The 14291-nt window shown below is 45.1% G+C and overlaps 1 protein-coding gene across 1 annotated transcript in view; it reads right to left on the bottom strand.

Annotated features, from left to right (window-relative positions):
* Positions 1-14291, bottom strand: part of ZFC3H1 (zinc finger C3H1-type containing) — an 844920-nt gene that overhangs the window by 93953 nt on the left and 736676 nt on the right. The window contains exon 28 of the mRNA XM_085652529.1: positions 13674-13784. Coding sequence (XP_085508655.1) covers positions 13674-13784 — 111 coding nt within the window. The remainder of the gene's footprint in view (positions 1-13673; positions 13785-14291) is intronic.

Here is a 14291-nt window from a genome sequence, read left to right on the forward strand (position 1 = left end):
CATTAGGTTTCGTCTATTTGATTTAAAAAAATTGTTGTAAGTTTTAGCTTGGTGAGCAGGAGAAATATAGTTTTTAACAGCAATAGTCGCAACCGCAGAAATGACAGCACAGACCAGATTCCCCAATACCAACAACATGAACTTTAGGACACTACAACCCTATGGTCATGGATACCTTGTTTGAAAGACTGCGACAAAGCATCCATAGCCTATGAATAACGAAGCTCCTATCAGACTGAAGCTGTGACATGTACGGGCGAGATCTGCAGTAACAGGTTTTTTCAAACATGTCTCTGTAAAGGCTGGCAGCGGTTAAGACCTAAGCCAACCCTAGAATATGATCTTTATAGCTCAACAGCATGACATCAGTTTGATGTTGTCTACTTCTGTAAAAAAAAAAAAAAACACACAGAAGAGGAGTTTTAAAGTAAAATGACAATACACTAACACAATCCCTGCGGCCTACTTCTGTGACCAACACGGAAAGAGAAATTTTCAAATAAAAATGTAATAATGAATGACAACAATCCATGCATCGCTGCCAAGACTTGCTATGCTAGTTCACAACAATGACATTTCAATGGTAAATTAAATTGCCGTCTGTTTAAGCAGGCAACAAGATGTTGGTGTGATCGAACCACAGCAAATTCGGGCCCCTTCCCAATGTACTCATTTAAAACTAGCCAATACAGGTGTACACAAGCTAAAAAAAAAAAATGCTGTGAGCCCGGGCAAACTGAGTGAAATGAACAGCTTGGAATGGCATCACCTGGCTAAATCATGCATTTCAATTGTGGACCGATGTGGAAAAGCGTGTATATGGGGGGCACAGGACAAGTAGCAAGACTACAAAAATCATGAAAAGGTCAAGACTTGCTTCATTATGTCATAACTCAGGACGAACAATACATCAGTCTAATATCAGATGACAGATATAACTAAATACATTCAAATCCATTGTCGACAGACTAGGAAGGTAACATTATATAAACAGTTAGTAAAAATTGAGTTAAGACATGCAAACTCAAATTAAAACCATTATAATGCAATTGAGTTTAAAATAGGGTGGGCTCTTGTGATATGGAACATAACATCTGTTGACTTGCACCTTAATATAATGTAGCAATAAGAGGTTTGTATCTAGGTCTCGCCTGAGCCAGCGCATGCGCTGTTCTGGCGAGACATTTAGTGAGTGGCTTTTCAAAAGTGCGACCGAGTAGCATAGAGCGTGCGATTACTCGCACAATGATGAGCAGAGGTGCCATCTGGCTTTCCTCTCTTGTCATGGTGAGCCCACATCGCACACCACTCGCCAGCCTTTCACTTTTCCCGGCGTGCACCACTCAGACCAGCAACACGAGTGCGCGCGGGCACCACTCCCTGCCGGGTTTGTTACTTTAAGCGCGAGGCATGCGCTGAAAAAGCCACAGCGCGTCTTTTCTTTTACTCCCCTCCAGGTTCCTCAACTGCCACGTCTCCTCAAGTCGAATGTTGTCGAAGAACTAAGTCCAACGCCTTTGACCCTTATCACAGAATCTGAGAGGTGTGTGAATAGAGGGAATTATCAACTCAATGGCAGTCAATGTAAAGCTCTTGGAAGTTTGAAAACCTCCATCTGCAACAGGCAGGTAGCATCATGTCAGTATTTTAGGGAGCATTTTAAATTATGCGCAATAATCTGGGCTGTGCCTAGAACTAGTATAATTAGAGATGAAACAAGCAGTTATGTTGTACTATGGCTCAGACGTACTCTGGTGGGTTTTATGGGTAATCATAACCTCGTTCACAGTAAGCTACCATTCCTCAAATGAGCAAGTTAGGACTTTTAACTGAGCGTCACCATTCACTACAGCTTAACGTAAACACTTGGAAGCAGACATTCAGCAACATCATTCTTCATAATTGCCTAGTTAACTCCAAACTAGCCGCCACTCATCTTCGATAATGTTTTGGCATCTCAAAAAAGCCTGTTGATAATTGTCTCAGAAAGCATTTCATCCACTGGACAGGATACGTCAGGAAGAAACAAAACTGGTCGTTGTCATCTAGCCTCCAAGGTCTTTCGTGGAGGATGCAAGCAGGGGTGCAGCTTAGTCAGTGAGATTCGGGGAGTGTGAATTACACATTTCTCAACTAAAAAACAGTTTGCGTAAAGGTGGAGGGATAACCAAAGTTTGAGTTAGACTATTTAAAAAAAAAAATCGGCCCTTTTAGTAGGGCCCAAAACATTTTTGGATAGGCAATGTTGATGGGCCCTTGCCTGTCGCGGTACTTGGGCTTCCCACACAAGTGAGGCACCGTTTTTATCGGGAGACATGGGGGAACGCTGGGTGGTGGGAAATTTGTGTGTGTTCGGTGATGCCACAACTTTCCCACACAAAAGTGTGAAAAAAAGTGATTTTTCTCAGCTAAAATTGAGGTTTGCAGGGGATTCTGGGTAAGGAAACGTTGGCCGATCCACGCAAGCCATACCTCCCGGGAAGCCCCCGGGTGTCTAGTTTTCAGAAATGTGTGTGTTTGGTAGGTTTCCCTAGATGGCCGCCGAGCACGGGGCAAAAACCCAGGTAACCCCCCCTTGCAAAACCAGGTGGTTTTGAGATGGGCAATTTTGATGCCGCCTCACTACGTTTTGGGCCCGTGCCTGTCGCGGGTACTTGGGCCTTCCACACAAGTGAGGCACCATTTTTAATCGGGAGACCTGGGGGGGGGGGGGGGGGGGGGGGGGCTGGGACGCTGGGTGGTGGGAAACTTGTGTGAGCTCGGTGATGCCACAACTTTCCCACACAAAAATGTGTGAAAATGTTTTTTTCTGGGTAAGGAAACGTTGGGGGATCCACGCAAGCCATACCTCCCTGGAAGCCCCCCGGGTGTCTAGTTTTCAGAAATGTGTGGGTTTGCTAGGTGTCCCTAGGTGCCGGCAGAGCTAGGGTTCACAAACTACAGCTAGGCACTTTGCCAAAAAAAGGGTCAATTTTCACTGCAAAATTGAGGTGTGACCACGTTGCGTTTTGCGCCGTTTCCTGTCACGGGCAATAGGCCGACCCACACAAGTCAGGTACCATTTTTCTCGTAAGACTTTGGGGAACGCAGGGTGGGTGAAAATTTGTTGATCCACGCAGATTCCAGAACTTTCCACCACAGAAATGTGGGGAAAATGTGGTTTTTTTGACAATTCTTTAGGTTTACAAGGGATTTTGGGTAACAGACCCTGGTGGGAGGAACTCAAGTCACCCCATCCTGGATTCCCCTGGGTGTCCAGTTTAAAAAAATGTATAGGTTTGCTAGGTTTCCCTAGGTGCCGGCAGAGCTAGGGTTCACAAACTACAGATAGAAACTTCGCAAAAAAAGGGTAAATTTTCATTGTGTAAATGCGGTGTGTTCAAGGTTGGGTTTTAACCATTTCCTGTCGCGGGCACTATGCCTACCCACACAAGTGAGGTACCATTTTTATCGGGAGACTTAGGGTAATTCAGATTTGTAAAGCAACTGTTATTACCTATTGATTTTTGTTGCATTTCTGCCTTCCAAAGACATTGTGTAAAAACGGTCATTTTGAAAAATGACCGATAATTCTCATGCTGGTATGAGTATTCCCAATTTCGAAAATGTGCAAATATGTACGGTTTCTAAACTCTATAATTTGTTCCCATTTCAGAAAAACATAGGTGTCTTTCATACCGATTTTTCCATGTATACATTTTCTCACAATAATTGCTATATACCCGGAACATTATAAAAAACGATTGCAAATTGCTGCTCAGTTTTTGACTCTGGGTTCGTCGGGTTCTTGGTGAACCTACAAGTCCTATATATCCCCACAACCAGGAAGGTCCAGCGGATGTAACGGTAGATTGCTTTCAAAGAGCAGTCATAATTAGAAGTTAGAAAAGTTACAGGTGAAAACGTTGACACAAAAGGCTGTTTTTTCAACTAATTTTCCCTATATTTAACTGTTAGTTTCTATAAGGAAACCTTGATGGATCAAAGGACCCCTTGCTGAATTCAGAATTTTATCTACTTTTCTAAAATGTATAGCGTACCAGCATCCATTATTGCTTTCACACCCATTTCTACCATTAACTGGAAGGAGGTTGAAAGCACAAAAAATAGCAAAAATAGGCTATGTCCAAGAAAAATGCCACAACTGTAAAAAATGTTGGTTTTCTGACAAAAGTCTGTCATTCTCTAAAAGCTGGGAAAGTGGCGATTTCAGAACCACAAATCCTTTTTTGATTTTGATACCGTCTGCAGAGAAAAACCCAGACGCTTTCATTTGCAGCCCGTTTTTCCAATTTTTCCCAAAAACCACAGCAAAAAATGTCTGTATTTTGGCTAATTTCTGGGACCCTTCCAGGGGAATCCACAAACCCTGGGTACCTTTACAATCCTCATGATGTTCGAAGAAAAGGATGCAAATTTGGCGTGGATACCTTACGTGGTCAAAAAGTTACAGGGGCCCAAGCGCTTACTACCCCAAATAGCCAAAAAAAGGCTTAGCACAGGGGGGGGACAAGGCCTAGCAGCGAAGGGCTTAATGGGACCCAGAAGTATTGTTTTTATTGATAAATTGAGACTTTAAACTTAAATGTTGTTACTAACAGAAGATGTGTAACATTGGAGATTGGAAACTCCAAAATGTCGCTAATCTGCGCCTGTGGCGGTTTGTGTTTAATCGAAGGTCGGGGGTGGTGCACGTATCACGCCCACCTCGACTGGGCATATTGAAATTGTGCTGGCTCTTCCGCATTCAAACGCCGGGACAAGAGAAGGCAACACGGCAGTGGAATCGCGGTAAGAGCATGAAGTTTTGGTAGTGAGTGACACGCGGACAAAAGGTAGGACAACTATCCGCTCTTGCCTTGCTGTAGAATATACATTGAAGCAGGCAAGTGTATGCATGTAAACAGTACGTGAGGGGATACAAGGACTTCTTACGGTTGTGGGCAGTTAAACGAAAGATGCATGAAAGGGGTGGCAGGCTTTCTTGATGCATCAGCGGACCGCAACGAGCCAATGTGTAGGGATTTTTTTTAAGCACTTAAGCAGGCATGAGTGTGCATTACAATATGATATTTAAGGTCCGATTGCGAACGGTCTTCCACAAACTCCAGTTGATGGAGGAAATGGCCGGCATTCTGTTTTGATAGTGTATGCGAAGTGACACTGTTTGAATACTTGAAACTTTATAGAGAGTTGTCTATTTCCACAGATAATTACAGCTAAGCAACAATTGTGCTGCCTTGTAAAAGGGAAATAGTGTGAGAAAAACACATTTCCCCCACATCGTGGGAGCCGGTATGCCGGTCTGTGGCTCCCATGTGGTAAATATAATGTGAATACATACCCCTTCATATATAACAACTGGGGTGCTGTTTTGTTTTTATGCCAGGAACTGCTATGGAACAGATAGCAAACTGATTTTAACTAAAGGAATCATTTATATTTTTATGTGTTTGTCAGTCATTCTTTGTGTCCAGGGAGGTGATTTAGGACCTCGAAGCCCTGACGAATTTGCAGTAAAGAAATAAAGGCAATGAAACATGTTGGCCTACTTAGAACAGGTATATAATATGTTATGGTCTTAATATTGGGCAAGCTCACGATTTCAGATTAAAGGGTCAAAATTGTGCATGTGAGTCTTAGCTCATTTTTAATCTTGGTCCAAGACATTTCTGTCTCTTGCACTTCAAGGGGTCTGGTTTTCTTCCTTTTCTTTTTAGTGATTTTTTCACTAAGTACACCTCTACACAATTGCTTATCTGGACACTACACACTCTTTCTTGAGAAAGTTGCCGATGACGACGATTACATGGGCAAGCTGGTGAGAACCTGCCAGTGGCTCCTCTGGCGGCGCGCACGTGAGGCACTTTCTCTTTTCCACACATTTTTTTGGGCGGGACACATGTTCAGTAGATGTGTGGTTGCGAATGGTCTGACAGACTTGTTTTGTGATTCCTGTTTAAGTTAACTTACTACTCCAGGGAGAGAGGACCTTATTAAACTGTATAATTTTTGAAACAGTTGTTGGGTTGAGGTGAATACCCCCTGACTCCAGTCTTACTAAAAAGAGAAATAAGTGCCCCGACAGCCAGATTCTTGTTGTTTGAATAGTTGATGGGTGGAGGGTGATCTGGCTTGAAACTATCGCTCTATAGCTCCTTCTTGTTTAGGCATGGGAGTAGACTTCCCAAGAAGTCTTCTTCAGGTCAGAAATCCAGTTGCCCAGCACAGCAGTTTCCTTCTTCGAATGATAACTCTCCTGGGTGAACAATCTGTACTCTGATGTCTCTCCCAGTCCTAGCAGACTCTGGTGCAACGTTTGAGCATCTGATTCTGGTCTCCTAGGCTGCATAGAGGCAATTTAGGCAACCAACTCGCCCCAGCGGGCTTTTTCTGCTTTAGTGGCCCTGTGCTGTGAACCGAAAGACAGCCAACTGACTCTTGGAGTTGCTGCTTCAAGCTGAGCTTGGGGATGCCTCTCCAAGAGCAGGACAGCAGGCACAGTCCTTTCCTTCGCTAGCCCCAAGTACCAGAAGGTGCAGTCCAACTTTGGTGCAGCCTCTTTCCCAGCACCATGGTTAGCAGGGCAGCCCTCCTTTGGTCCTCTTCCAGTCAAGTGAGATCTGAGTTCTGGGTGCTAGGGGTACCCTTTTTTTGCCCAGAAAGTGCCCTCAGGGGAGATTGCGGTCACTAGCCAATGGGCTACTAGGTTCCCTCCTTCCTCATGACAATTTCCTGTGAAGTATGGTATCTAGCTATACCAGAAGGGTCCATTCTGCCTACTCTCATAATGGCACAACCCCCCTATCGTCCTCAAGAGCTGGACTGACCAGAAAGTTGGCTGCCTGTCCCACGTTGTCAGACCCGCGACCTTGCCCAAGAAAAGGCTGGGAAGCCTGATGGCTGGGAGGGATTGGACATTGCTGGAGACCCCTTCCATGGCCACGAAAGGGGCAGAAGGCGGATTGGGGTTGGCGAGGGGCCACAGACAAGCCCAGGACCTGGCCATAGCTCTGCTGTCCTTAACGTGCTTCAGTGCTGAAATTGCCTTCTCTCCAAAGAGGCAGATGCCTTCGTGCCTATGGAAGAAGCCTGGACAACTCCTGAAAAAGCCAGTCATGACACCCCAAGGCCAGTGACTATTACATTTCTCTGTCCAGCAGGATGGTAGTATCCAGGCCACACCTTATGAAGAACTTTGTTGCATCTTGCTCTTTAGCAACAGCCTTGGTAAGTATGGCTTGGGCTTGCTCTGAGAGCTTAGGCAGCATGCCCAACTGAGTCCCATATCGTATGGGAATTATGGCCCAATAAGCATGCGGTGCTCACCGACCACAGTGCTAGGCGCTGGCGGAAGAGGGCCTTCTCTTACAAACGTTATACAGGGTGTTGAATTCCCTATACACTGGAGTGACAGGGAACGCATGAAGATTAATTGTGGACATCGAGGCTTTGACCATTAAGCTCTCAGGGGAAGGGTGCTGGGTAAGGAAACTGAGTCCCCAGGAGCAGAGCGATGACCGTGGGCAATCGACCTATGCAAAGGCCCTATGCAAGGCTTGGACTAGGGCCCTAGTAGGATGTCTGTAACCAGGAGAAAATTTCTCAAAACAGTTTGACAAAACATTAAAAAAAGCCAGTCAAAAAGTGACTGAGGTGTAGCTCAAACCAGATCAGGGCTATCTGGCATGGAAAAGAACTGGTGTCAGAGCGCCAGGGTGGCCCTATATAGGTACCCATGTCACTTCTGCCACAGACAGCACGCCAACACAGAACCGATGCCAAAACAGAGCCAACACCTATCGGCACACAGGCGTACTGCTCGAAAAACCTCTGGATCCAGTCAGATGCTTGGGGATATTCTAAGGTAAGGAATCTGCAGATAAATGTCTATCGGGTAGTAGCATGTAGCAACAAGCTATATTAATTTAGACTTGGACATCAAGTTATTTGATACCTTGAAGTACCAAGTTTGGTAGTCTCATTCAGAAGTTACCACAGCTGGGATGACAGCATGTAACTGTACTTTCCAATGGGGCTACCAATCTCACAAACAACACTTTTGGCTACCAGAACACAGTAAATGCATGTTCTACCTGTACAGCGCTGGAACCATGGAGGAACCACGTACCTCCCAGTAGTCTTGTTGCAGTAAGAGGGGTCGCCATCCCTGATCCAACGTTATAGCGTCGGGTTTGCAGAAGGTGTTGCCTTTGCCCACTGCTTGTGCTCACAGGACACAACTGCTCACATTAGGGTTTGCTGGTTACACTGGCCAACACCTGTAAAAATAAGTCGCTCTCAGTTCCGCCTCCGTTGATGCCGCTGGTGCCATGACCGCCATTGTGCTCGACACTGTCAGGGAGCTAGGTGAGTACAGCCACGCCACAGGGTCGAGGGCAGTCACATTGTGGTTGGGGTTATTGCGGAGCAGGGCCAGGGGTAGCCGGTGCTAGGTCTGCATTTAAGGAATCTCTTGCTAAGCGAGAATATGTTGTACTCTGCCTTAGGATTCAATTGGCCTACTGCAGGTGCGACTTACACTCATTAAAAAGGGAGTCTGAGCTTTTCGATGGCTTAAAATGGCAAAGTTAGGATATCAAGATTTTAACTGCCTTACCAGTCTGCAGGGAGAGATGGCAGCCATGTTTTACCTTGTCTCACTCAGGGTAGCACAATAAGTGCTGCAGTCCCCGAGGTGACACTACCTTACATGCCATAGGTACCTACTCCTGGTACCATACTCTTGGGACCTAGAAGCTAGCCTATGCCAATTGGATGTAGGCCAATCAGACATGCACAGGTACATAGGTCTGGTTAGCAGGCCTGTGGGACTTGGCCCTTTCTGCAGGGTCATCCCATAACTTTTTGCCTTAACCCTCTTGCTTTCTTAACCCGTTTTTGTTGGCTGTTAGGGCACTGTGGACTTTACCACTGATAATCAATGCGAAGTGCTTGTGCTCTTTCTTTTAAACATGGTAGAATGCACTCACCACTTGAACATTAAATTAGCTTGCAAGGCCCTATAAAAGTGGAACTTCATGTACCCAGGGCCTGTAAATTAAATGCTACTAGTGGGACTGGAGCACTTATTAGCCACCCACTTAAGTAGCCTTTAAAAAATGTCTCAGGCCTCTGTGTGCAGTTTTAAATTGCATTTTGCCATGCCTATAATGTCCTTTTTAATACATCTACGTCACCACCCCTAGGGTAGGGCCTAAACAGCCCACAGGGAAGGGTGCAATTTATTTAAAAAGTAGGACATGTAAATTTAAGTTTTACAAGTCCTGGTAGTGAAAAACTCTTAAATGTGTTATTTACTGCTGCAAGGCCCGTCTCTCCTATAGGATAACTACATTTAAGTGATAACCCTCTTTAATGGTAAAGTTTGATTTTAAGTCACAATTTTGAAAATGCCACATTTAGAAAGTTGCCATTTTCTTGTCCTAACCATTTGGTGCCTGTATCCTGGGTCACATGACTAGGTATAGCTGGCAGTGGGTCTTTGTGTATTGCTCACAGACAGCGAGGCAAAGGGGGAATAGGTATTTGGGAGGATGGGCCATCTCGGACTTGATAAGGGGGTGGAGCTGTCACCTACTACATTTGCACATCACAAAGCCTCTGCGCCTCAGCACACTCACAATGGGTATGACACTAGTATTGTTTGCCCCTAGAAATGCTGAGGCCAGGGCTGGGAGGCAGCAAATTCCAAACACCTCTATGGGTGGAAACTTCCAGAACCTTCTCCAACTTCAAAGCTGGCACAAAGTATAAATATTGGACCCTTACAGCCAACGTGTCAGTACACCTCTAGACTTGGAAGGACTGCTCTGCTCCAGTGGTCTTTTGCACAGAAAAGACACAAAGTACTGCATTTCCACGCAGCTCAACACTGGAACAACCATTGTGCGAAGTCTCCCCGCTGCAGGACATGGCATCGCAGCCTACACCCCTCTGAACCACCTCTTCGCGATGCAGGACTTCACACTGCAAGTCCCTTTTCGACTGCATCCTCGACGACACAGAACATCACGCTGCAGCTCCTTTGAACAGACGCCGAGCGATATCCTTGATGCAGGTCTTTGCATCGCAGGCCCATTGTCGACAGCAACCTGGACGACGACAACACAAGATAGCCGCCCGCAGTTTCAAAGCCACCGCTGTGTGACGCATCCTCCAAGTGAAATCTTGCAACGCTCCGCAACCAAGGTACTCTATTCAGCAAGCCTAACTTCCTCCCTGTATCCGGCCTGAGCTCCATTGCGGTCACCCTAAACTTGTGACTTTGTCCTGGTCTGGTGCAACTAGATAAATCTACCCCCCCCCCCCCCACCCCCGTAGATGCTTCGTGCTTTTAGGCACTATTTTACTTTAAATCTTTAAAATTGGATAGCTCTGGTTCTACTGATTGGCTTTTTGTCGTTTTGGTCTCAAATACTTTATAAGATGTTACTCTATTTGTCTAAACTGGTGTAAAGTATTTCTTCTGTTGTGTTTTCACTTTATTGCAGTTTTAAGTGCTGCATAAATACTTTACACAATTCTCCAAGATAAGTCTGACTGCCTTGGGCCAAGCCACAAGCAGGTTAAGCACAGGTTAACATGGGGTTGCTTGTGACTTAACCGTGACAGGAATTATGGTTGCTGCTTAAGTAGGGTTTCACCTACTTCAAACAGTAACTCAATTTCCAATAAGGCCTCAGAGCACTTTGGGGGTGACCAAACAAAATAGGGCATTTCCTTACACAGCTTGATCACTATCGTTATAGAGGACTCAATTCACCACAATAGAAATTGGCGATATCAAGCTTTTACATCACCAAATTTTACTCACTAGAGCAAGTAGTATTAAAGGAATTACAATAAACCAGACCTAGCACCGGGGCAGACCTAGCACCCGGTTTGAAATTATGCCGAAGAAAGGACCCACGGTAGGTTATAGTTGTAGGGACCCCATTGATTTTGCAACATCAGTGCATTCCCAGTTTGGGAGTTTGCCCTTTTCCTTTCATTGGCCACTACCAGGGAGTATGGGGTTAATTGTCCTCTAAGATATATAGGGTCAGATGGTGCAACCTTCATTTTTTTGTCAATCCGTGGTAGGAAGGAAGTCATCCTCTAAGGTCTTTATGTAAGGGCACTTGATGAAATGCTGCAGCTCTGGCTAGGTCTTGATAGGCAAAAGCGTCATCTGGTAGTGATGGGTGTGTGGTATAAAGGTCTAGGTCTGTATCCTCCTTTGGATCTATATCATAAGCATCCCACTCATATTCAGGATGTCTCTTCTGGTATATTACCCTTGTCACTTATGATGGGTTACTGAGAAGACCGGTTGTCTGCTTCAGTTTCTTGTGGTGAATCAGGTGGTGGGGTGGATGTTGGGTGTGGTGGTGTTAGGTTTAGAGAGGTAGGTATCGGAATCTCTAACGGGCTATTGGAAATGACCCTTTTCTTGTTTTTTGAGGGGTTGTACTGGAATGTCTATAGCCTCTTCGAAAACCAGCTATCTTTTAGAGGGTTGAGGCTTTGCCGGCTTAAGAATGGTCTTTTTAGTAGCGGGTTAAATCTGTTAAGTGTTCTGCCTTGGATCAAGTCGTTCATGCACAACACTGAGGACTGTTATTGGTGGAGTTTTCGGTCCAAAGGCGTACCATTTCGGAGCCGAGAATGTTTTGGTGTGCTTGGAGCTCAAGTACCGTGGCCCTTCTCTTTCAGTACCAAAGTAATTGTTCATGTGTCGGTATAGAATCAGACTTCGAGAATGTGGAGGCCACTGCTGCATGCCGAATTGTCAGTGCCGAGCCAGAGAGCGGGGCTTCCATGTCTGTATGTCGGTGTGTGCCATGGCTTTTATGCAGTGGCGGACCAGGAGCAGCAGATTTTTCGGACAGCCGGTTTTTGTGCTTCGGTACTCACAGTGACATTTCTGGGCAGACTCAAGCCTGGCCGAATCTTGTTTGATATCGGAGCCTGAATCAGAAACGTGGATGGATAACGATTCCTCTTGGGCTGCCGAAGCTTCCTCTTCTCCCTCCGCTTGTCGACCAAAGAGGTCGGGTGAGTGAGCTGCATGTCTATACTGCATTTCTTGGTGACAGGCATGTCAGTCGCCAAAGTGTCTTTTTAGATCGAAATGACTTGCAGGCCTCACAGGTGTCTTGATGATCGGGCGAGAGGCATAGGTTGCAAACGGAATAATAGTTGGTGTGAGGGTATTTGGAGTGGCACAGAAACAGAATGGAGTGGGTTCCATTAGCAGATCATTCTCTGATAAAATGTATCGAAGTTGAAGAGGCCCAGCCGGGTGTGGCCTACAGAACTTTGAGGCAAGTTGAAGAACCAGATGCGCAAATTGCTATTTGCTCAGAACGCAAGAGTAACTACGGGATCGAGACGAAACCATTGATTTGGTGGAACTACTGGCAATCCGAAGGGAGCCCAAAAGGAGCTTGAATCGGAGCTTGAATCGGAGCATGAGAGCTTATATCGTAACCAGTCGGTGGAAAAAAACAATCTAACAATGGAGTTGGTGCCCATGCGCACTATCAACAGGAGCAGTCACACAGCCTTGTGACTTGGACAAACTTCTTTGGACAAAAACAACATGCAGTCATCTGAGCCCAACAGTAGATGGTGGACTTCTGCAAAGCATGTGTATCTACAACCACACATGCCTCAAACTTGGTACCTCACTTGTGTGGGTAGGCCATGTGCCCGCAACAGAAAAGGCCCCAACATACAATGTAAAGACATTTCCGGTCACAAAAATAATGTGATTTGGCAACTGGGATAGCAGTGTTTCTTTGGCAGGAAAATTGATGGCCACCAAGGGAAACCTACCAAACCCAGACATTTCTTAAAACTAGACCCAGGGGAGTCCGGTGTGGTATGACTAGTGTGGATCACAAAACATTTTTTACCCCACGATCCCCTGCAAACCTCAAACTTTGCCTAAAATTGCACATTTTCCTTGCGACAGGCAGGCATCAAACCAAGGTCAATAGGAGTCTTGAGAAGCAACTCATTGACCATGGTGTGATTTGTGCCCCTCTGGGGCACTAGATCAAGTCACACAGGTGGGGTAGCATTTTTATTGTGAGAAGTGGAGGATGCTGGTTGGAAGGAATTTTGTGGATTCCTGCAGATTCTGTAGGTTAATGTCATAGAAATGCAGGGAAAAAGTGCAATTTTAGGAAACCTTTGAGGGTTACAGGACATTGTGCGTAAGAAAATGCTGAGGGATGTAGTTTTCATAAATGTCTGGGTTTGGTGGCCTTCCCTGTGTGGCCGCCGAGCCCGAATCCAAACACTTGAGCTGCCCTTATTGGTGACTTCACGACATTGTGTTTTGGGCCTTTTGTACCATGGAGGCTAGGCCTAGCCACACAAGTGGGGATAACATTTTTATCGGGGCAAGCTGGGGAGGGCAATGTGATAGAAATTTTGTAGATGCCTGAAAATTCCAGAAGTTTATGTCACAGCAATGCAAAGAAAATGTGCAATTTGAGTCAAAATTTGAGTTCTGCAGAGCATGGTGTGTAAGAAAATGTCATCTGAACACGGGTGCTGAGGACTTCTCCTGCATGACCTCACTACCTAAGAGGTTAAGGTTTTAAGTATGCTAGAACCAATGTCACAAAGTTCTCACATGACAAGAACAACCATCTCACCAGTAGATAAGCCACAAGTAGGGGATTTGCTGGTTTAAGAATTCTTCAGTAAGACCTTCTTTGAATGGTGGTGATTTAAAGTTCAGTTCCATAGGAAAATTCAAGAGATCACTAGGAAAAGAATATATGAAAATGTTAAATTAATGTCTACTGTACAAAAAACAATAATTAACAGTGTTCTACAATTAAAGACTGAGCATGAATGTATTGCTAGTTCGCATTTTAGCTAATGCTACTTAGCTCAGAGCAAGATAAATATTACTTACCTTGTAACAAAATGGTTATTTAACTTGTAGGAGTAGTTTTGAGCTTCAAGAATATTCTTGATTTACAAGCTGTGCATTATTCCGCCATCTAGAAGTTGGGTCTGGAATTTTTTCTTTTTAGTCTTTCTATTCTCTCAGAGCGCCATCAATTATTTGGTGCTATGTCAATCCTACTGTGACATCTAACGTATGCCATGGAAGCCCATCTGCGTGGTTACAGTCTTCAGATTACTTTACCTATTGGCGACTTGTACCATTATTTCCTTACATGCATTTCTCCCCCATCTATAGACTCCTAAACTCCTAATTTCTGGGGAAGTGAGGTTCACATGTGCATCCAGAAAATTCTTAA

Source organism: Triturus cristatus, chromosome 4_1 (genome assembly GCF_964204655.1).
Source record: "Triturus cristatus chromosome 4_1, aTriCri1.1, whole genome shotgun sequence".
Taxonomy (NCBI): domain Eukaryota; kingdom Metazoa; phylum Chordata; class Amphibia; order Caudata; family Salamandridae; genus Triturus; species Triturus cristatus.